Here is a 24,780-nt window from a genome sequence, read left to right as displayed (position 1 = left end):
ATTAAATAAAGATAATCTAGCAAATGCAAATAAGTGCAGAAATGAATATTTTAATTTTGATTCATGATTACTACCTAACCATTGCAACGCAGTGATGATATAAAAACTCAGTAGGAAGCAAAATTCTGCATGCACTGGATAACTGATGGCTAAGAGCTATTTTTAGTCTGAGTCCTCAGAGTAATTTATTTATTTATTCTTTTTGAGAAGCAGATATTGATTATGCTTCATTTTTTGTATTTATGTTAATAGTAGCTCAGAATATTTTCATATTGGAGTACTGTCTGTATCTGCTCCTGCAGCTCCACAGTCTGACAAGCACAGTGTGTAGATTTATTTCATCATCTGCATTATTAATTGAATTAAATTGAGGATTCAGTCATTATTGATTTGCATTTCTCCTTTTTAGTAACTAAAAGGAAAGCAAGTTAGAATGTCTGTTAAAATCAGATGCAAGAAAAAAAAGAACAGAAAACACCCCAACCCAACACCAGATCTTTTATTTCTTCCGTAACCCAGAGATCCTAAGCCAACTTCATTTACTTTGTCTATGGCCCCTATCTCCTGCCATGACACCACATGGGTAGACTCCCATGGAATTCAAAAAGGCCTCACCATCTGACTGTGCAACAGGTACTGGGGTTCCTCAGCATGAGGCCCACTACAGAATCATGGCCATATTTTGCAATCCTAGTATTTTTAAAATATAAAAAATAAATATATGGAGATTCACCTATCTCACAGAACTGGAAGGGACTCTAAAAGGTCATCAAGTCCAGCCCCCTGCCTTCACTAGCAAGACCAAGTACTGATTTTGCCCCAGATCCCTAAGTGGCCCCCTCAAGGACTGAGCTTTCAATGCTGGATTTAGCAGGCAAATGCTCAAATGACTGAGCTATCTTTCCCTCCCTAACAGGCAAAAGAAGGTTTGCCAATTCTTAGTATACACATTTGTTAGCCTCCCCATTTTATTACAGTGTGCATCTTGGTGGGGGGGGGGAGGAAGGATAGCTCAATGGTTTAAACATCAGCCTGCTAAACCCAGGGTTGTGAATTCAATCCTTGAGGGGGCCATTTAGGGAACTGGGGTAAAAATCTGCCTGGGGATTGGCCCTGCTTTAAGCAGAGGGTTGGACTAGATGACCTTCTGAGGTCCCTTCCAACCCTAATCTTCTATGATAGTGCTTAGAATGAGGCAAGGATCTCCATGATCATGTTTCCAAAAGTAGGCAAATAAGTAAACTTCCAGTATTGTTCTTTGCACAATCTTTTAAGAAATGTGGCACATTACAGAGCAGAGTTGTTCAGGGGGCACCAACACCAAGAGCTATAAATCACTGTAGATCTGCATGCAGAACTCCCCCTGACATCACTTGGCCTTAATGTAGCAGATTACTAGTTTAGCACCATAACAGGGATCATATTTTTATACTGATGAATTATCCATCACCAATTTCTCTAGTGTATTAGGCACAAACATGCCTTTCTTCTTAGATATAATCAAGTTGTCTCTTTCACAATAGTTTCCCCTCATTTACATTCACTTAAGACAATTGTAAGAAAAACTCAACCTGCGTTAACTGCAGTATTTATTCAGATATACACCTCTACCCCGATATAATGCTGTCCTCGGGAGCCAAAAAATCTTACTGCATTACAGGTGAAACTGTGTTATATCGAACTTGCTTTGATCCGCTGGAATATGCAGTCCCACCCCACCCCTCCTGGAGCGCTGCTTTACCACTTTATAGCTGATTTTGTGTTATATTGGGTTGTGTTGTATCGGGGTAGCGGTGTACTTAATGATAATGAAAAGTGGTGGACTGGCAGGCCACAGAGTGAAATCCTTTGTTTACAGAACAGGTACAGGATGGAGAGTGGCAGTGCAAGCTTCTGCTAATGTTCCTGAACACTGATTGGAGAGTCCAGGCAAAATCTTGACTCCAAAGAGTCAAAGGGAACATTTCATTTTCATGCCTTTTTGATTTCTGGCTTCTCTGCCAAGACTGCAGCTGTGGTGCTGGTCTTTGAGATGTGGACAATGACTGAGACCAGCAAAGAACCATCGGATGGAAAGAATTTGAAGTCACCTCTGGCCTGACATTGAACTGATAACAAGTAGAAAGGGATTATATTTCATTTCCAATTATTTGAGCCTTCCAGCATCACTGTGCCTTACTGACCGAATTCCCAGCATTCCTCTTAGTCTATTCCAAGTGGGATTTTTTTTCAAGGTGGGTTATTGATTCCCCTTTTCTTGTCATAGGATTGGGTAATAAACTGCTGCAAATCCTTCCAGTCCAAAATGTATACTTGCTTTTCTTTTCCCTGCTTCAAGCCCTAGTAACACATTAATCAATATTCATTTTTACCTGTGAGAATGATTCAGCGCCAGGTCAGGCTTCCTCATCCTTAGGTAGCAGGTTACAAGCTTCGTTTCAATAAAACTGGCAATACTTGAAATATCTTGGGGGGATGCATCGAAGGGTTTCCCTAATGCTGCACCTTTACTGCAGAGCTATTGAAAAACAAACAAACATTGTTTACTAATTTGCAATATACTTCTGTTAAATGCATTTCTTAGCTGATGAATGAATAAAGTTGACGTCTGAGTGAAATATACTCTTACTTTAAACATTCAGATTAATACAATAACAATCGATACACACTATCTATGAATGCAGTATAAAATATACTGTCACCTTTCATTGTGCAATACTCCATATAAGGCATATTCCAGACAACATATAAAAAATTAAAAGCTAAACAAGCACAAATAAATAAAGATAACCATGTTTCCCCCATTCACAAAGTAAGAACCTGCTCCCAAGCTCATTGAATTCTCTGGGAGTCTCTGAATCAGGCATCTAAGCAAGGGCAGTGTCAGGAAGCATTTATGAATGTCCACATACCAAAAGAGAGGAGACTTTAGACTAGGCTGCCATAGTCTGACTTACAGTTAAGAACTCCCAGGATATAATAGAAGGAAACCAAAGGGAAATAAGGAGGCAATTGTCTTTCCCATTTCCCAAGTAATGGGCAAAATTATTTGCCATTGTGGAAAAGTCCCATAAAATATAATAGGGATGAAGCCAATATCCTTGGTTTTATTCTGTTAATTTAAAATTGTATAGAATTTAATAGTGAGTAATCTCCTATGCATAGGTGTGTTTTTAGGACTCTTGCAGAATTCTGAAGCACAAATATATTTCTCTGTTCAAGTATATGAGCTTTTTAAAAGGCCTATGAAAGGGAATCATTTTATAATAAAGTTCTACAGGGCCTTTCTATGAGGACAGCAGGGCCGCCCAAAGGATTCAGGAGGTTTGGTGTCTTTGGTGGTGGTGGGGCCCCGCTTCAACAGTAATTCAGCAGCAGGGGGTCTTTCCGCTCTGGGACCTGCCGCCAAAGTGCCCCAAAGACCCATGGCGGGGGCTTCCCGCCGCCGAATTACCACCAAAAACCTGGCACTTCGGCGGTGGGTCCTGCTTCGGGGGTAATTCGGCTGCGGGGGGTCTTTCTGCTCTGGGACCTGCCGTCGAAGTGCCTCGAAGACCCATGGCGGGGGCTTCCCGCTGCCAAATTACCGCCAAGGACCTGGCACTTCGGCAGCGGGTCCTGCTTCAGGGGTAATTCGGCAGCGGGGGGGTCCTTCTGCCCTGGCGCTGAAGGACTCTCCGCCGCCGAAGACCCAGAGCAGAAGAAGCTTCCGGAGCCCAGGCCCAGCAAGAGTTTTCCGGGGCTCCCAAAACGAGTGAAGAACCCTGCTCCAGGGCCCCTGAAAAACTCTTGTGGGGGCCCTTGTGGGGCCCAGGGACTGGGGCAAATTGCCCCTCCCCTTGGGTGGCCCTGGAGGACAGTGGTTAGGCTTTAGGACTGGAATTTGCAATTCTTGGTTCTGCTTCCAGCACACTCACTTTCTGACTTTGGGCAACTCACTCATGGACACTCTGTGCTTCACTTTCCCTGTTTGTAAAATGGTGATAATGATATGTACCTACCAGGGGCGGCTCTATGCTTTTGCCGCCCCAAGCATGGTAGTCAGGCGGTCTTCGCTGACCCTAGTACCTACCTCTCTGGGGTCTGCGTGGGTTAATTAATGAATGTTTCCAAAGCACTTTGAGATCTTCAGGGCAAGTGCAGAAGGATTATAGAACCAACAGATATGTAGACAATGACTGCTCTTTGTGTACCAAGGAAATCTTTCTACGCTTGATTCTGATCCCATGCTCAACTTGGGCAGCACCTTCCTCAGCATATAGCCCCATTGGTTTTAATGGGATTATAAGTAGATTAAGGTGCTATTGAACATTAATAAGGATGTTAGAATCTGGTCCTATGGGAGACGATTCCAGCTGTGTTAAATAGATGGGCTGTGGTAACAGTAGAATCTGTTCATGAAAATCCATAGTGCTAGATATGTGGTGACCATAAGACTTGTAAAATACTTGTCAAAAAGGGCCTCCCGTCTCACCAGACATGCCGATAGACTACTAAAAAGAGCTGCCATCCTCAGATGTGTTAGGAAAATAATGGTGTAGTTCACCACAGAAAGTTACAGTCCTCAAGTTGAAATATACCTGCAACTGTTTACTATACTTGAGGATACACAAGTCATATGGCTTACAGCCAGGAATAGCAGAGAAGTGGGAATATATCGCACTAACACTAATTTTCCCTTGTTAACAGATAACCTCAATATCTACTTGCAAGCCAAAATATTTTATAAAGATCCTCATGCTTTTAGGGGATGAGGATAATCTGCTCTTCCTTTATGATCTGTTTCCTGCTATCCTGCTCCATCCCCTGTTGCTGGTTATACATATTTTTCCATTGAGGGAGCTTTCTTTGCCAACTGTTGAGATTAACAGTTGATATTTCATAGCTCTTCACCTGGCCTTGAAGCTCATATGTCTCCAGCCTACTGGAGATAATCCAGCCCCGGAGCACCCAGAGAGTCGGTGCCCATCGGTCTGTCTACCGGCTCGCTAAGGGCATATCTGTGCTGCAAGTGGAAATCTGCAGTAGCGACTCTCAGAGCCTGTCTGTGAAGCCCACCGTGCTTCCTAGGCTGGACCTTGGGCTCTGGAGCCTAACCCTGAACATCTACACAGCTGTTATTAGGGCTATAGTATGTGCTCTTAGACTTCCTGCAGCCAGTTTCTGCTTGCAGTATAGATGTACCCTAAGACTGAAGTGATTAGCAAGAGTGCTCAGAAACTCCTGGGTAGAATTTAAGAACAAAAAGTTGGTTTGGATATAACCGGTACTAAACTGCCTCAGCTACAGACAAGGTAACAAACTCTCTTTTTTATTTATTTAGGAAAAAGGAACAAGTTTACAAATCCTTGCCATGTAAATATCAAAAACAAAACAATAATTACAAGAGTTTGTTTTTCTTTACAGAGACAAGCTATGGGACTATAGTCATCGGATCCTCCTATTTAACAGGATGTTACCACGACAATGGAATAACTTTCTAGTGTCACATAAAAAGGGAAATTGAAATGAGGATAAATTAGTTGACCATTCATAAGAGGGGGGCACTGAATTAAATCACAAACACACTGTGGATCCAGTAGAACAACAATGTTTTTAGAGAAAATAATTTAACAGAAGTGTAATTGTAATATGTCACTCCTCCTGATCAGAGCAGATCTCTTTAAGAGGATGGATTTAGTGGTACCTATTGGGAACTGGGGAAGGGTGGGCGCAAGCCTACCCACAGCTAAAGGGCCCTCCCCTCAGCCTAAGGGGAGGAGCTACCAGACCCAAGCAATTGTGGGTGTGGGGGAGGGGGATAACAAATGATGGCTTTAGTGTTAGCTAAACTCTCATAGTGATGGGATTTCGGAGGGAGCTGTAGCTCCTCTGGCGATGATGTGAGAGGCTCCACCCCCTCATGAAGTTCAGCCCTGCCAGAAGCTGACAGTCTCTCCCCTCTGCTCTCATCCTTCTCACAGCGGGAGGAGGGAACAAAGGGTACATCTACAGGGTGATAAAAGACCTGGAGCATGGCTGTGGCTGGCCTGGGCCAGTTGACTCAGGCTCAACGGGCTTGGGCTGCAGGGCTGAAAATTACAGTGTAGATGTTTGGGGGCAGGCTGAAGCATGGTCTCTGAGACCCTCCCCTCCCCTGGCAATTTCCAGCCCTGCAGCCCAAGCCCCATGATCCCAAGTCAGCTATCCCAGGCTCAGAGACTCATTTCCACAGGTTTTTAATTGCAGTGTAGATGTGCCCTAAGAGCCCAACAGTCCAGTGTGGCTCTGCTTCTTAATCCCTTCTACCTTTCTGTGAGAAATATGAGCAGGATGACACCTCTGCTCCTCCCTCTTACCCCTGCAGCATCTGGTCTGGGCAGGGATAGTGGGCATGAAGAATCCTTGGAGTTGCCCCCCCATCAGCCTTGAGCAGGGATAGGGCACCCACTGCAGCCCCTCAGGCCTGGGGGAGGGTGGCAAATGGCACTAAAAAAAGCAGAAGTGAGGCTGGGGGAACTAAACAGAAGGGGTGGATGTTGAACTGACTGGGGCTCTGGGGGACAGAAGATGGGCAGCTCCTGCAGCAGAGGCCAAAAACAATTTGCCCAATAGATTTGGGAGAGTGGGCAACAGTGTGTGTGTGTGTGAGAGAGAGAGAGAGAGACGCACATGGGATGGGCAGGGGGAGATAAAAAAAATCAAAAGGCAGACTGAAAAAATCAGTCTAATCTTTATGCCAAAAAGTTCTCATGATATTTTGGGCCCATCGCTTGATTTTTGAGGGTCCAACTCTCGATTTTTGATTTCGTGAGGTTGGCAATACTGAGTTAGGATTTCAGATTTGCCAAAGATGTGCCTTTAAACTCTAAGATCTCACTGAAAATGATCTATAGGATCCCAAGAGAGCACTAACTCCCAAGCAAGTTCTGTCTCAGAAGAGTAGCTTCTGCCTGGATCATGGTACACCCAGGCCTTGCCACCCGAGTTCAGGTTTGACAATTCTGGATTGCCTACCATGCACATTACTGTGCTCAAGAACCTTGGAATGGAGGACTGGGCATATGTTGGTTTCTTCTCTGTCCATTTCCTCCACGCCAAAATTTGTGATCTGCTAATATCTGTTTTAGATGCAATACTCAATTCTTTTTAAAATGTGCTAAGCTACGTTAAGAGACCAACACATCTCTTTAAATAAGAAGGTGGCACAGTAAGCGTCTCTATAGTCTCATCTTATTTTGCACATACACACACTAAAAACAGGAAGGTTCATGTACCGTCACTGACATTTAACCCTTACAAGGCTACCACGGTCTTTAAAATTCATTTTGTGTGATTGTAAAATATGGAGCTGGTCTCAAAACAGACAACAGGAGTCATACAACCAAGAGACCCTTTAGTTTAGGGGTGATGAATATCTTCTCTTTCCTTTCTTGCCTCTGCTGGAAGAAGTTGTGCACTCTGCAACACCTATAAGCTTACAATTTTCTATTATCTTGTTACCAGGAAGAGTTATAAATCAGAGAATTCATCACTTGTAACTTTACTCATGGTGCCATATACATCTGCTGAAGTCTTTCTATTGGTAAAACACACTATGTGTGGCTAAAAGATTCTGAGAATTATGTTCACACATCAATGAGTGTAAAGGTATCACAAGGTTTCTCAGTGGTAATGCTTCTCAGCTGAATAGGTCATGTTGTGACCTCTGTTAAATTTATGGGAATTGGAGAATTGAGGCTACTCCCTAGACTGCAAGTTCTTAAAGGATAGTGAGAAGGAGGGAATCATTCAGGATCCAGACACTGAAATTCTTCAGTTCAGTGTCTTTCTCAAGGTTTCATATTATTTTTGATTTGAAAAACCATGTTCAGTGCTATAATCCTTCTAAAGTCTTTGAAGGGAGCATGAGCCTCGTCAAACTACTTTAAAAGAAACAAAGATTTGCCAGACGAGCTTTGATATAGACAAGAAGGATGGCTTTGTCATTAAGGCACTGGGCTAGGACACAAAGAGTCAATTCCTACCTGTACCATATACTTGCCATATATCCTTAGGGGCAGATTTTTCAAAGACATAAATAACAATCTCTCCTTTAATCAATTTGGTCCTCAGTTCCCCATTTGCAAAATGGGAGTAACAATACTTCATCTGTCTTGTCTATTTGTGTAGTAAGTTCTTCCGGGCAGGAACTGTCTCCTAAGTTTTTATATAGTGGCTAACATAATAGGGTCCTGATCTTGATTTGAGCCTCTACATGCTACTGTAATGTCCCATGTACAGTGTTGCAATTAGAACATTCTCTATTTTCAAAAGTAAAAGTCCATGCACAACTGAATATTTGAAATGTTTAGAATACCTGATATTAGTGAGATGAACAGTACATTAAATAAGCTAATAAATATTACCATCGTTGTAAGGAAGACTTTTTTGTGTTAATATGAACAAGGTTGGAAGACACCTGTGTTGGGTCATCCACCCCAATTCATTGCAGCAAGCATGTGGCCTTTTGAAAACCATTCAAAAGATGGAAATCTTGGAAAGGTTCCTAACTTTTGCATAGGTGGTGGTGTTTTCCAGTTATGTTACAGAGCACAATTTGTTTTTAATGCCAAACTGGGAAATTTGGGGGGGTACTTTTTATGAAAGATTTTTGTGCTATTTTGGGTCTGTGGAAATCTTTGTGTGTCTAGAATTTTTATAGGTGCTATAAAGTTGAAGAAAACAATTTAAACAGTTGAAGTTTTACAGCCATTCTGGGATTAAAAAAATAAAAAGCTGAAACGTATCATTTTATGTCCTGCACATATGACAGACAGTATTTTTGCTTTCAGAAGGTCTACTTTTAAACTGAGATAGTCTCAGATTACCTAAGAATACTTACCCAGGGTACACTGAAGGGAGAGTACTTCCAGCAATAGTGCTCAGTGTCTGAATAGCTGCAGAACAATATTTATTTTAATTTATAGTATGGCAGCTTCTAGAGGTATCATCTACAATTGTGGGCCCACTGTCTATACACATAATAAGAGACAGTGTGTGTGCCAAAGAGTTTACTATGTAAATGGAGAAGACAAAGGGTGGGAGAAAGGAAGTATCTCTATTTTAGAGCTGGGAAACAGAGATCAATTACATTATATACTCTTCAGTGCAAAGACTGTCTCTTACTGTATGTATTGGATGTATAGAAGCTAGCACATATTGACTGAAGCCCCTAGCTGCTACAAGAATGCAAATAAAGAGATTTGGCCAAGGTCACAGAAGAAGTTTGTGACAGGAAGAAATCGAACTGAGATTTCCTAAATCCTAATGCAATGCCTTAACCACAAGACTATCATCACTAAGTACTGTGCTCAGGAGTGCTATCATATTGCAGGAGAGACAAGGTGGGTGAGGTAAATATCCTTATTGGACCAACTTCTGTTGGTGAGCGAGACAATCTGTCAAGCTTACAGAGAGCTCTTCTTCAGGTCTGGGAAACTAAGGACATGTCTACACTACACAGTTTTGTCAACAAAAGGCAGCTTTCATTGACAAAACAGTGGAGTGTGCACACTGCAGTGCTCTTCCAACTGATTTAGCTCTCCCGCTACACCGACATAATAAAACCACTAGTCCATGATTTTTAGTGTCCAGCAGGGTCATGAATTTAAGTTCCCAGGCTAGTCTTTTGAAACTGTTGTTAAGGTTTCCTTTGAGGAGGAGAATTATTTCTCCTTAGTGTATGTGCAATATGCCTCATGGCTTGTGACCAGGATTCATCACCGAATTTTGTCCGCTGGTTGGAGAAGAGCTCTGCGTAAGCTTGAAACATTGCCTTTCTCCCAACAGAAGTTGGTTCAATAAAAGATATTACCTTGCCCACCTTGTCTCTCTGATATCCTGGGACCAACAGGCCTACAACAACACCGAATCATACTGCATGTCCATCAGCCAACAGTTCTAACACTGCAGTTTCGTCCCAGGAACTGCCTCTTACAGAAGACTACTTCCAGGAATAGCTTTCAAAACTTGGCAGCACCACAACCTTCATATAAACTAAATATCTTTTTCCAAATAATTAAACAAATAAATAAATAAATAAATACAGTTTCTGAAACCTATTAGTATATTCTATTCAGCCTCACTTTCCAAGCAAAATGATAGGACATCAGTATAATAAAGAACTAGTTAACAGTGGCATAGTATAACCTGTAACAATCAGTGTGGCTGGGGAAAAAAAAAAGAGGAAAGGACTAGCTCTTAGTGATATCATTGGTCAAAGCCCAGCTTTCCTTCTTCAGTTCAACATTATATTGGCATCTTGGGTTATAGCTTAGGTCAACTGAGCAGGAAATCTATGCAAAAACTCTGCCTTTATTGTTAATGCTATTTGTGTAAATAACTTTCTGCACAATGAATTGAAAGGGTCATATCATTTTAATTCATTATTAAAATTGTATGCAGCTGTAACACAAGAAGAGCTAAATTCACCAGGCTTTTCACAAGCTGTTCTGCCATGAATGTTTTGTATAGTGTATAGATGGAGATATGATTGTCTATTATTTAGATAGTGCTGGCAGTGAACTAGGTGCACCTGTGACATGCAAAACTCTGGAAGATTCTCTCTTATACTTAAGGCCCCCATTCAGGAAAGCATCAGTATTCAGAAAGGGCCCTGAACCACATGTGTAAGTGCTTTTCTCAGCCAGAGTCTAAAACAATTTTTAGTGTGTCTCACTTCAACAATTAAGAGTATGTGATTGGATTGGTTGCAGGCTGGGCCTGAAAGTAAAAAATTCAAATCCAGCTCCAGATTTCCAGCTCCCCAAAATTTGAGGGTATGTGAATGTGGGTCTTTTGTTCAGCCCCTATGAAGATGGGGGCCATTTGCAAAATTCAGACTTCAAATGCCCACAAAACTCAGGGGACGCTTAGCTCTCGCATTTCAGTTTGTGTTCATTTCTAGTTGGCTGTTAAAAGACAGTGGTCGTTTGCTACACTATGTTATAGATATATATATAAACTTGACATGAAGTATTCTCATCTACAATAGGTAAGCATACAGTCCCTGCAGCAGTCCCACCCCTTAGTCATGCCCGTCTAGTCTCCTAATCTCAGTCCAAAGTTCTACTTTACTTGTAACATGCAGCTGGTGCTGTTATCATAAATTATTTACATCAGAAGTGTTAAATCAGGACATTAAGTTTTCAGAAAATGTCATCCATTTTACAGAAATGAATCCACCATCATACTAACCTGTGTGTGCCATACTATAAAACTGTGGCCCCCATTAGGAATCATTATTTCACAATATGCTCCAGATGTGAATATTGCCAAGGTGAAAGGTGTGGTCAGGGAAGCAAAAACCCACACTCTGCAATTAAACATATATTATTGAATCTATATACCGTGGTGGTTCCAGAGGAGCTATTGTGGTCTGAGCAATACAATCAAATCTCATTTATAGAGCATCTTGTCTTGCAAATGTCTCATGGCACTTTCTGATCTACCATATCTAGTATCACACATCCACAACATGAGATGTTAATATGTTAGCCCAGATAAGGGACAGATTCACTCTACTAGTGAAAGGAAATGCAAATTTCGGCACCTGTTCTCTGTTACTTCTTGCTACACCATTATCCTGTCAACCAGGCTTGTAACCAAGGGGTCCTCTTCAGCTTTTCTCTCTCCTCTCTTGATTCCTGCAGCCTCCTTTCTTCTGGTTTTTGGATACATTCAGTCCACCCAAATGCAGTCATTCAATTTATGTTCCTTTCCTGTTAATCTGACCATCTTGCCCTCAGCCAACTCCCAGTCTCACTACATCATTCCCCAGCTTCTCTTCATTCAAATCCCACCCAAAGACACAATGGCATTTAACTCTACCAGTATATACAAATGTTCACACATCTCAGTGCACCAAGCCAAGTCTTAAGGTAACATTGGTGAGAAACAGAAGTAAGTGTTTCACTTGGATGGCCAACTCACCAGAACTGGTGAAAAGCAACCATTTGCGGAAGTTATTTTCAAGCAGTATCAGCATAGCCTCCCTCGCTTTCACAATTCCAGTAATATGTGTGGTGGGGTAAACTCCAAAGAGAGTCTTGCTCTGAATGCTGCTGTCAGCACAAGGTATTAGAAACCTGTGAATCTCACTTGCATTATCAACAAGCAAAACCAAAGCCCTCCCCCAAAGCATCCAGAACCTGTCTACACCCACCTACACCTTTCATTGTCTGCTTCACAGGTATACAGCTTTTCAGCATTTATATTCATCCTACTCCTGTTCAACCTTTGAGAGTGTAAAATAACAAATGGGTCTGGTAAAAGCTGTCACTGTCTGTTGTCTTTGTGTGCTGGTGTGAAACTCTAAATGGAAATAAAGTACTTTAATAACATATTTTCTCCAACCTGTCCTCATAGATAAAGTTACCTTCCAATCAGTCCATGAACACTTACCAAAGCAGAGTGCCCACTTCAGCCTGCATCTTCAGCTCTCTTCTCAGAGGAGTCTGTATAAGTGTGCAGCAGTTTGATTTAAAGACTCTTCAGGTAAAAAATACTATAACATAACACCCCCACCGTTACCACCGCCTGCCTGTGCTATTCAATCTCCGCTGTTGATGTTTGGACTTACTCCGTACTTGCCCAGATAGTTCTCCCTACAAATTAAGCCAAATGTCACCATGTTTTCAATCAATGTTGTTTCCAGTCATGAAATGCCACAGTCACAAATTAAATAATAATCCTTGTGCCCTGTGTAATCCTATTACGCACCTTCCAGACAGTGACCACCAGCCCAGGTGCTCTAATTAATTGTCCCACCATGTAAATTCCCAGACACTGGTGACAGGGAGCTTTTCTATGGAAGTGCCTTGATTCTAGGAAGAAGCATGGAGTCATGCTTAAGGCACTGAACTGAGCCAAAGCAGAGCTGGCTTCATCTCCTGGCTGTGTCAACGACTTCCTGTGTGAACCTGGGCAAGTCACTTAATCTCACTCTTCACATCCCCATCTGTAACTGTAGGGACAATTACACTTCCCTGTCTCACGGGGATATAGTGAAAGTACTTGCCTTAGTGTCTGTGAGGTGCTCAGATACTATGTTGATAGGGCCATAAAAGTACCTACCATAGTGCAAGACTCACACTTTGACCCTGGCCTTTGTGCAATGGCTTAGGCAGAAGGTAACTCAGGCCTATAGAATTGGGTGGAGTTGGTGGTTTGGGGTTCCTTTCACGTTATTGAGGGGACAGTGACTAATCTAGCAATTGCCTGCCAGTTCGTAATTGTTGGTGAATCACTATTAATTGATGGTTTTGAACTTATCGAAAACACGCTCAGAAGTGGGTTGCATGGCTCATAAATACAGGTAATAAAATATTAGTTAAAATAAATTCATCACAAGCCATATCTGGGGCCTCCTTATTGTTGGATCCACCCACTGCATTTCTGTGCAATATTTAGGAAAGTTTAGAGATGGTTCCAGCCTACTAAGTAGGAAAGAAGCTCCCCAGCATGCAAGATCTCTAAACTGTCTATTCAAACACAACCACCTGCTATCAAATTGACTGTGGTACTTCTCTGTCTGCCATTACTATAGGATCTGAGCACCTCAGAAGCTTTAATATATTCATCCTCACAACACTCCTGTGAGGTAGAGAAGAACAAGTACCCCATTTTGATTTCCAGGAGGTCCAGCAACTTTAAAAGACTTGCCCAAGTTCACACAGGAAGCTTGTGTCAACAAGAAATTGAACCCATCTCTCTGACAAATACCCTTACCACTAGACCATCCTTCCTTTTCTGTATGATGCCTACTGAGGACCACATCTTAGTTTCTCACTGGCAGTAATACATTTACCTGTCACCCATACAGAGCAGTGGGAGTTTCAGCTGTAAGTGACAGGTAAGGGTGACTTTTTTAATACAGTTATTATTATTTTATTTATTAATGTTTCCAAGGAAATAGGAAAATATTTTGGGCTTTTGAATGCCCATCACCTGCAGGTAAATAATTTAATAGCATGTCAAGATGCCAATTAGAACTACTTATAAAATGACTGATCTGCTTTGGCCCTGAAAGGATATCAAAATATGCTCTGACCCTTCTGTAATAGGGATTTTGCTTCTGCACAAGTCTGATGGGGGAAACGCATTCTTTTATGGATTCACACATAGCATTCTTTGAGAAAAAGCATTGTGTAAGCCAAGTAAGTAACATCAGCTCAAACAAGGAGTAGGGCAGAGTGAGATAGATCCCTTGTGGACAAATAGCTGTGCAGATTTTAGCTCTACCATGGTGATAGGCACGCTAGAAATGCCTAGAAGACAGAAAGATTCAAATTCAGTGATGAAAAGGTGAAGTTTATGCCCAAATGGATCATTATAACAGAATCTCACTCCATTCCACAAACCAGATTTGATCCATCTGTAAATTTCACATCCCTGATCTAAAATCTTCTAGAGCAATAAAAGACAATAAGTAGCAGTGGGGAAAAAATCAATGTCTTGGCTTTGAGGTCTAAACATATAATTATTGTACTATAGGGAGAGAAAAACTGCTGATTATAAGGCTTTTCTTCAAGAAAGTTAAATTCAGCACATACATTTAAGGAAAAGCTTTGTTACTAGAGGATAAAAACTTTACTACTGGAGTATAAGCTCAGCATCTTGAGTCTAAGAACTCTTGAGGCAAGGGCTATCTTCGTCTCTGCAGCAATGGGGCCTTGATCCTTGGATGGGGTTCCTATTGGCTGCCTTGATGATAATAAAATAACTTAAGGGTCTGATTCAGGTCTGAAAAGCAATACAGTACAGACACTGAATTTCCAGCTTCAGCCCATGGGATTTTTCAGTTCACAGAGGTCAAACTGTGGCTCACTTGTTCAGGGGCACAATGAGGAGGGGCTGGGTGAAATAACATGGAGATGCCCTCTCTTCTCTTTCATGCCTGTGCATGAATCAGCTGCAATTGCAGTCCCCTGTGTACTTCCTGGGATACAAGCCATGCCAAAAGGCACAGGAAGGAACATGGAGAAGGCACTAAATGGCTGCCCCTATCCCTCAGAGCAGCTAGTAAGAGTTTACTGGCTGCAGAAAAGAATCTATCCTATATATCTCCAAGCATGGTGCAGTGGCTGCACGCCCTAAGAATTCTAGCAGACACTGTGCTCAATGCCTCCCAAAGTGCCCACTGCAGCAGAGGGGTCTACATTGTCTCCATGCAGGGCAGATGTGCCTAGCAGGCACTATCTGACCATGCTATTTCAGATTATCCTTCTATTTTGTGTGTAAGTGTTGCAGCTGCTTGGGAAATACTCATCTTTGCTTCGTGCCTCATTTGCATAGAAGATATGTAATAAGCCACATGATGGAAGGCTATGTTGGATCTGATTGCCTAATTGTAATTACGTCCACCGTACCCTACCACCGTAATTTTCTCTTCCCAAATGTCTGACCTTCAAGGATGGTGTTGTTGAGAAGGTGGAGATAGTGTCCCTGCCAATAGCTTGTTTCACAAGGCAACAGCAAGTCACACAAAGGGTTAATTTAAAATGAGAAAGTGCGCTTAAAAAAAAGAGACACTAATGCTTGAATCAGTGTCACAGACGCAGAGCCCATAATAGCTATCTGTGGAATATTGAAATAATCCAGCTCATGAAAAAGACCACGATGGCGCTCTTGTGAATTAATCACACTTTATTTGAGGTCTTCACCTCACTTGTGGGATGAATTTCATATCCCAGAGACACACGCAGCTCTGGATATAGTATATACTGCAATACTATGGGATTCTTTCTATGCTCTTAAGTAACAGAGTATTGTTAACTTCTTTCATTTTTGGTTTAATGACTGGGAGAAACATTTTCAGGACAACAGAGTGCAAAATTTAAAGTTTTAAAAGATGTATGACACTGCATGATGTTTATGAAGTATTTTTACACTTTCTAATGCTGGGAAGATTAATTTAAGAACAGATCTTTTGACCCTCTCTCCGCCTCCCCCAAGGCACCATGTTTCTTGCTAGCTAAGTTATTAACAAATGGCTACAACGATATTTTTTGACGTATGTAAGTCTGAGTTTTGTAGAGCTTTTGTAACCCGCACTCCTCCTAGGTGTGGTGTTCTGTATCATCTAGTGGTGACGAGAGAGAGAGCAAGTGAGAGAGTGAGATTTTAGCTCATGTGGTAGAGGCTCACGTACTAAGTTCCAGAAGTTCCAGGTTCAATCCTGCCCACCAACAATGGAGGTCTGTCAGTGTTACATCTGATAAAGTGGAAGAGTTATTTCTCATATCCCGTCATAGCAATTCAGATGTTTCCTTCTGTTCCAACAGATGGAGGCCAAAAACTAAGGTGAATTTACAGCGCTTTCCTCTCCACATACCTTATTGCCAAGATACAGGGACAGTACATCAAATTCTTCAGATGTTCTCCTTGCTAGTGGCAGAAACCACTTAGTTCTTAAGCTCCATTGATGATACATCTCCAAGGAAACATTATTTTGTCCTACTCCAGATCAAGTATAATGCAGCAAAAAATCCTATCTGATTATTTTAATGGCTGATAAACAGTAAAGAAATGGTAAAAGGCAACTTATTCTTCTCTTGATAACAGCACTTTTATAGTGTCTGTGGTGATCAATAGCATGCTGTCTAATACAAGAGTCTCTGAATGAGACACGAAATTCAATTTTCCTCTTCTCCAAATATTTTCCCTTGATTAATGAAATGTGACATCTTTAGAGTCAGACTTTCAAAATCAACATTTACATGTGCAAACGTATTATCAGGTTAGTACATAGGATGTACTCTGAGAAATACAAGGATAGTGTCACTAGTGCAGGCACCTCTAAAACAGGGACAGAAAAGTGTTGATGCTGTAGGTAGGTGTGCAAGGGATATTTTAAGAAAATAACTGATATTATTGTTATTGATTGTTTGTGTTATGGTAGCACTTGACTCCAATGAAACTGCTCATGCACTTAAAGCTTGGTGTATGCTTTTTTTGGATCAGTGCCTCAGACTCAAAATAAACAAATGTTATGTCAGAATAAAACAATAATTTCTTTCCTTAAATCTGAATGGTATCTGTGATTGTTTTGCATTGAAGACTCACTTGAGGTGCCAAGTGTCTTACTGACAATTGCTTTGGGAACCATAAGTTTGAATTTCCTGGCCCATGAAAAATCTTAACCATAATGTTCATTAACTTATTGGCAGTCAAGTGTAAAACTATAATTAGGCAGGCCAAAAAAGAATCTGAAGAGTAATGAGCAAAAGACACAAAAACTAACAGCAATTTTTTTGAAGTACATCAGAAGCAGGAAGCCTGCTAAGCAATCAGTGGGCCCACTGGACAGTCGAGGTGCTAAAGCAGCACTCAAGGAAGACAAGGCCATTCTAGAGAAGCTAAATGAATTCTTTGCATTCTTCACTGCAGAGGATGGAAGAGAGATTTCCAAACCTGAGTCAGTATTTCAGATGACAAATCTGAGTAAGTGTCCTGGATTCAGGTGTCAGTAGAGGTGGCTTTGGAATAAATTGATAAATTAAATAGTAATAAGTCACCGGGACCAGATGGTATTCACCCAAGAGTTCTGAAGGAACTCAAATACGAAATTGCAGAACTACTAACTGTGGTACGTAACCTATCACTTAAATCAGCTTTTGTACCAGATGACTGGAGCATAGCTAATGTGATATCATTTTTTTAAAAAAAAGCTCCAGATATGATTCTGGCAATTATAGGCCAGTAAATCTACCTTCAGTAAAAAGCAAACTGGTTGAAACTATAGTGAAGAACAGAATAACCAGACACATAGATGAACACAATTTGTTGTGGAAGAGTCCACACGCTTTTGTAAAGGGAAATCATGCCTCACCACTCTATTAGAATTTTTTAACGGGGGGGGAGGAGTCAACAAACTTGTAAACAAGGTTGATAAGTGGATATAGTGTACTTGGACTTTCAGAAAGCCTTTGACAAGGTCCCTCACCAAAGGCTCTTAATCAAAGAAAGCTGTCGTGGGATAAGAGGGAAGGTCCTCTCATGGATTGGTAACTGGTTAAAAGACAGGAAACAAAGGGTAGAAATATATGGTCAGTTTTCAGAATGGAGAGAAGTAAGCAGTGGAGTTCCACAGGGATCTATACTGGGACTAGCGCTGTTCAACATATTGATAAATGAACTGGAAAAAGGGGTAAACAGTGAGATGGCAAATTTATAGATGATACAAAATTATGCAAAATAGTTAAATCCAAAGCAGACTGTGAAGAGTTACAACAGGATCTTGCATAACTGGGTGACTGATGAAAAAATGGCATTTGGAATCCAAAAGGCAACAAAAATTATTAGGGATATGGAACAGCTTCCATATGAGGAGAGATTATTAGGACTAGGACTTTTCAGATTGTAAAAAAGACAACTAAGGAGAGATATGACAAGGTCTATAAAATAATGGAGAAAGTAAATAAGGAAGTGTTATTTATTCCTTCTCATAACACAAGAGCTAGCGGTCACCAAATGAAATTAATAGGCAGCAGGTTTAAAACAAACAGAAGGAAGTATTTCTTCACAAAACACACAGTCAACCTGTAGAACTCCTTAACAGAATATTGTTCAGGCCAAGATTAAAACAGGATTCAAAAAGGATCTGGATAAATTCATGGAGGGTAGGTCCATCAATGGCTATTAGCCAGGATGGTCAGGGATGCAAAATCATGCTCTGAAGTGTCCCTAGCTTCTGTTGCCAGAAGCTGGTAATGGGCAATGGGGGATGAATCACTTGATGATTATCTGCTATGTTCATTCCCTCTGAAGCACCTGGCACTGGCCACTGTTGGAAGACAGGATACAGGGTTAGATGGACCATTGGTCTAACCCAGAATGGCCATTCTTGACCCAGAATGGTCATTCTTATGTAATGTTCATAAATACAAGGTAATGTACATTGGAAAACATAATCTGAACTATACATACAGAATGAGATAGATCATTTAGACCCTGTTGCCACTTAAGAAGACATCTTGGAGTCTGTAACTGGGTATGACTCACCTCCTCATGGCCGATACAGGAATTGCCTCTAGCAGCCAGTGTGCCCTGCTGTGGTGGTGCTGTCACTTCTTCTGCTCCTGGACCTACATCCCTCTAAGGACAGCAGTGTCCTCTTCAGTGATGCAACCCTCTGGCTATACCATACACTGTGCTCCCCTCTTCTGGGAGCTGTCTCTGCAATCCCTGTCCAACCACTTTTCTCAGTGGAGACTGCAGTCTTGCCATTTCCCAGTGGCGAGTGGGGGCGGCACCCTGTAGAGGGCTGCTTCTTGTTGTGCCCCCTCCGACTCCTTGGTAGATTTCCCTGGGCCACTTCCCTGTAGTCCCAGCACCCTCTTTGCCCTCCCTCTGGGACTCAGCCTGCAGATCCCTGCGGACCACCAGGAGCTGTGTTTAGCTGTTCACCAGGTCTCTGCCTGTAGCACTGCTTTGTCCAGGATGCTTGCTGTCTTCAGCCTGCAAGGCAGCCAGTCTTTCTCCCTCTTCAAGCCCCAGGGAGTAACTGAAGCTGCTCTGCCCTGCAGCTCTTCTTATAGGGGCCTGCCAGGCCCTAACTGGCTGCTCCCCTCAGCCCTTTGCTGATTGGCTGCCTCCTGAGCAGCCTCCCTCGGCTCTATTAACTCCTTAGAGCCCAGTGTGGGGCAGGTGCCCCATCACAGAGTCAATGTGGGTAGTTCTCTGAAAACATCTTCTCAATGTGCAGCAGCAGTCAAGAAAGCTAATGTTAGGACCCATTAGGAAAGAGATAGATAATAAGATAGTAAATATCATAATGCCACCATATAAATCTACGGTATAGTTCTTGTAACCCCATCTCAGAAAAGACCTTTTAGAAATGGAAAAGGTACAGAAAAGGACAACAAAAATGATTAAGAGTATGAAACAGCTTCCATATGACTAAAAAGACTGGGACTGTTCAGCTTGGAAAAGAGACAATTAAGGGGGGATATGATAGAGGTCTCTAAAATCATGAATGGTGTGGAAAAAGTAAATAAGGAAGGGTTATTTAGTCATACACACAGGAAGCAGAGGTCAACCAATTACATTAATAGGGAGCAGATTTAAAACAAACATAAAGAAGCACTTTTTCACACAACGCACAGTCAACTAGTGAAACTCATTGCCAAAGGATGTTATGAAGGCCAAAACTATAATGGGGTTCAAAAAAAGAATTACATACATTTATGGAGATTAGATCTCTCAATAGCTACTAGCCAAGACTGTCAGGGATGTAACCTCATAATTTTTGTGTCTCTGACTGCTGAATGCTAGGACAGGACAACAGGGAATGGATCATATGATAATAGCCCTGTTTTGTTCATTTCCTCAGAAGCATCTGGCATTGGTCACTGCTGAAGACAGGATACTGGGCTAGATGGACCATTGGTCTGACCCAGTATGGCTATTCTGATACACTTATGCTTTTGCACATAATTATAAAGCATGGAGGAATTTTGTGGACATTTGCAGGAAGAGATGAGTTAAATAACTACAACTTCCAGTCACCTTGATTTGCTCAATAAAGTGTCTAAAATAAGAGTCTAAATATCAGTCCCTCTGAAATTAGTCCTTAGAAACTAGAAAGCTAGGCCAGATGTCAATAAGCATCGCCCTCAAAAAATTTGATTTTTTAATGATTTCTGTGTAGAATCAACATTTTCCTGTCCTCCTTCATAAAGCCAAAATAGAAATCTATGTACTTTTTTATAAGGATAATGGCCAAGATGATGGCTCAGTGAAGTTAAGGGGGATGGTGGAGGGGAGGTAGTGGCTGCTATATGCTTGGCACTTCTAAAAATCAGGCCACTTATTTAGACTCTAAATATGACTTAGGAGCCTAACATCAGGCTAGGTAAAACTTCTAGCTTCCAAATTCTTAATAGCCCTTTATAGGTGAGATTTTGCAACACTTATTGGGAAACAAGGCAAGACTAACTTGGGCTGTTGCCTTATCCATCACTCAAGCTTTATAAGGCAACTATATGAACTTCTGGAGACACTACCTTCAAAATGCTGTAATATCACTTCTTTTGGTCTTTGGCTGCAGCGTGGCACAAGTGTAACAGGCTAATCACTAATGATTAAGAGAGATTGATGCCATCATTAAGGTTGATTCTGCACACAAGCAAACAGTTTATCATAGCCTGTTCCCGGCAATTGTAATCCAATTTCTGTTATCTTTCATTGTTTAAAAGAGGAGAGAGCAAGAGCAAGAGAGAGAGACTGCACATCAATCTGATAAAGACGTAAAAAAAACTGGTGCTTTTTTGCGATTATGTCAGTTTTATAGCAGCATTATGGAAACATGACAGGCAAACGAAAATCTGATTACGTCTAATTCCTTGCCCGTTATGTGATTATTATGAACCATGACTTCTACTGGCACAATTTGAATTACATGGTTATAACACAAGGGATTTCCAATATAATTAACTGAGACTGGCATCACCAAAGAAATCTGGGCATAACTTTGCAATGCTGTGACTTCCTAAAGATGCCACAATTTTTCTCTTCCTTCTCTTCCAATAGAATTCACTGTATTCATATTAAAGCCGTGGGAATTCCTCCTTTTATTCCATTCATCTAGGAAGTTATTATAGCACTGGTGAAACTATGGTACCTCACTCACAAACTTGGCCAAGATTTTCAAAACTAACTAGGGATTTTGGGAACTTTAATTTTGGGAGCCTGATTTTTCAGAAAGTGCAGAGCACCCGCCCTCTGAAGATTAGATTCCTTTAAGGTGCTTGGGCCACTAAGAATAGTCACTCAAAATCATCTCTCGGTTTTGGAAATCTTAGCCAAGATCTTATTTCTTTTGTGTCTGGAGCAGCTGAGATTTTGCAGTCATCACTGAAGCTGAAGCTCTGGTCTCTTAGTTGGTGAGAAAAATTGGGCTATATCCACAGAGGGCTGCTGTCTAGCAGATTGATCCCTGATAATTAGGAGAAAAAGGACCACACATAACAGCCAGGGGTTACATAGAGTGCTCTAAGGAATACAAGAGCAAACCACAACTTCACACAAACTCAAAGCTTCCCTGCAAAACACTCTATAGTCTGTCTAATCCCAGCAGAAATTAAGTGACTGGAGGAATGGGGTGGAAATCATCAAATTAAAAGTAATAAATAACTAAATTCTACTGTTGCCTGGCCACTGAAAGAACTATTTATAGGCATATCTGCTGGAAGAGGAAAACAACTGGGCAAGATCCTTTTCTTTTATCGGACAAGTGACAAAAATGTTGCTTTACTCCTATCTCCGTCTACTGGTAGGCAGACCTGTACCCATTGTCCTGGATGTTATAAGGGAACATAGAATTATTTTCTTCTGACTCACTGTGGTCATCAGCCCTCAGTTGCCTGTCTGTATAGATTTCTATTTGCAACAAATGGTGGTGAATCATCTAATACCACAATGGGATACATTAAAGTAATTTAGATAAACAGGGATTCAGATGAACATGAAAACTTTAGTATACAGTAAATGGGAGCATAAGAGGTATGGGGTTTCAGATCATCCAGGTTCACTTTGCTTCTGTAGTTCTGATCCAGTTACAGTGAAAGGAATCTGAATCAAAAATTTTTTTTCCAGATATGCGTCCAAAGATTTTATTTTTTATTAAAAATATTATGATATGTTTTAACTAATAAGATGCAAATGCATTAAGGGAGAAAGTAGAAAATTATAATTGGTTTATTTACCTCTGATGTCACATTCCCTCACAAGAAGGACATAACAGTTAGAGCTGGGTGAATTTTTTCAGCTAAAGCCTTACATGCAGATTCAGGTCAACTGAAACATTTCACAGATTTGTGTCAAATTCACTGAATTGTTTTGCTTGAAAAACAAAGAAAATATTTCCTCCTCCTCCCCCAAAACTAAAACATTTTGTGTCGACATTCTCAAAAGAAAGTGTTTTGATTTTAAAGGACTCTTTGTTTTGAAATTTGCTTCAATTTTAAGTTAAAAAATGAAAAAGTGTATAGTTTGGCTCATAATTATTTTTTTCTTTGGTTTGGCCACTGAATCAAAATAACTATTGCTTGCATAGCTCTGATAATAATAATCATAAGCCCAACACAGATCTGTTCACAAGGAAAAAATTGGGGTTAAAGATGGATCGTAATGGCAATGAACAAGGAGAAACATTGATCCTAGGTACTCACAGGATCCCTATTACTGCAGTATCTGAGTACCTTATGAGCTTTAATGTGTTTATCCTCACAAACACCCCTATGAAGTATGGAAGTTCTATTTATCCCCATTGTACAGATGGGGAATGGAAACAGAGAGAGATATAATGATTTGCTCAAGGCCACATTGTGGCAAAGTAGGAAATTGAACCCAAGTCTTTGGAGTGGCTCATGCACTAATCACTGATCCATCCTTGCGCTCTGTAGAGCAACAATGCATTTATCCTAGCAGTCAAATTTTCCCCCTCATACAGTATATCACAGTACATTAGGGTTCAGTTAACACCACAAATCACTTGAGCTTTGCTGTGTTTATTATAATGCCTCACAACCCCCAGGATTTATGTATATCCCTTAGTTTGCAGATTTGGCCTGAAATCACATTGCAAGATTCTGACGAGACCATAAACATACTTTTGTGACCATTGCTCATTATGATGTTGTCAGAACCATTCAGTGCAATCATAGCCTTGCATTTCATAGTTTTCTGCCTTTAATCTATACGACTTTAATCTCATACCTCAAGTGCTGTTCTGAACTGCCCTGCTGCTACTGCATACTTCTTTTGTCTATAGCAAGTGCTGGCATCTTTCAAGGCTACCTGAAGCCATTTGTCAATCTGTGGCAGAAAGCTGAAATTAGGTGCACTCAGAGAATCTACTATTTCAACATCTCGACACGTTGATTGTGTGCTGGTAGATGCCATGGACCCAACGAACTCATATGTAATATCCTCCTCATCAATGTAGACCAACTTTATTTCCACATCCATTAGACTTTTCAGAGGAATATGAGGCAGAGGCATTGTGGCTAACTGATTATCAAGCTCTAACATTCTTGCCTCTTTTTTCACAGCTGGCTTTTCTTCACTCTCTAATTTCCGTTTAAATCCTGCTCTGTCTAAATCATGACTTTGTTTTTCCTTGCCGTTCTTTGCCATTTTTATTCTCTCCATTACATTTTCTACTGCTGTTTCCCAGGGGTGTTTTTTCACCTCTTGCAATGCTTCCGGAATATCATTCAGTTTGTTGGCTGCTACGGTTCGCTCCCTACTAGCATTTGCTTTTGGGGAGGTTTCATTTTGGCACACCTTGTTTATGATATTCCCCAAACCTGTGTTGCTTGCTGACTCCATGACTCATTGAAGAAAGCAGAATGTCCTATGAGAAAATGTGGAAAGGTTTAGAATTCTAAACTGCTGCAAAGTAAGCAATGCAAGTAAGTGTTTTATTCAGCACATCTACTGCTGGCACCATTACCAGTCAACATTCACCAGCACACAGCTTATCAGAGACTGCATAGTTGTTCTGTGCATATGGCAATAAATAAGGTGTCAGATACTGTTTGGCAGCTGTTGGCAAAGGGTATCTTTTTAATGGTGACATCAGTGTCTCTGCATCTTACATAGATGACATGCAAAAAACTGCAGCTTTCATAGATTCTTATTTAGGGCTCACAGAAACAAAAATATTAAGGACTAGATTGCAATTTGGGCTGTATCTCTGTGACAAAATCTAGTCCTACCTTTTTATTAGTAAATATAGAGTCCTAGGGCTTAGCC

General features: G+C 41.1%; 1 protein-coding gene across 1 annotated transcript in view; it reads right to left on the bottom strand.

Moving 5' to 3' along the window:
- The window catches only part of SPATA16 (spermatogenesis associated 16), a 121,100-nt gene extending 96,746 nt beyond the window's left edge, over positions 1-24,354 (bottom strand). The window contains exons 1-2 of the mRNA XM_030575458.1: positions 23,740-24,354; positions 2,373-2,518 (exon numbers count right to left, since the gene is read on the bottom strand). Of these exons, the coding sequence (XP_030431318.1) occupies positions 2,373-2,518; positions 23,740-24,354 (761 nt within the window). The remainder of the gene's footprint in view (positions 1-2,372; positions 2,519-23,739) is intronic.
- Positions 24,355-24,780: the final 426 nt, after the last annotated feature.

This window comes from Gopherus evgoodei, chromosome 9, assembly GCF_007399415.2.
Source record: "Gopherus evgoodei ecotype Sinaloan lineage chromosome 9, rGopEvg1_v1.p, whole genome shotgun sequence".
NCBI lineage: Eukaryota > Metazoa > Chordata > Testudines > Testudinidae > Gopherus > Gopherus evgoodei.
This window is presented reverse-complemented; position numbering and strand designations above follow the sequence as displayed.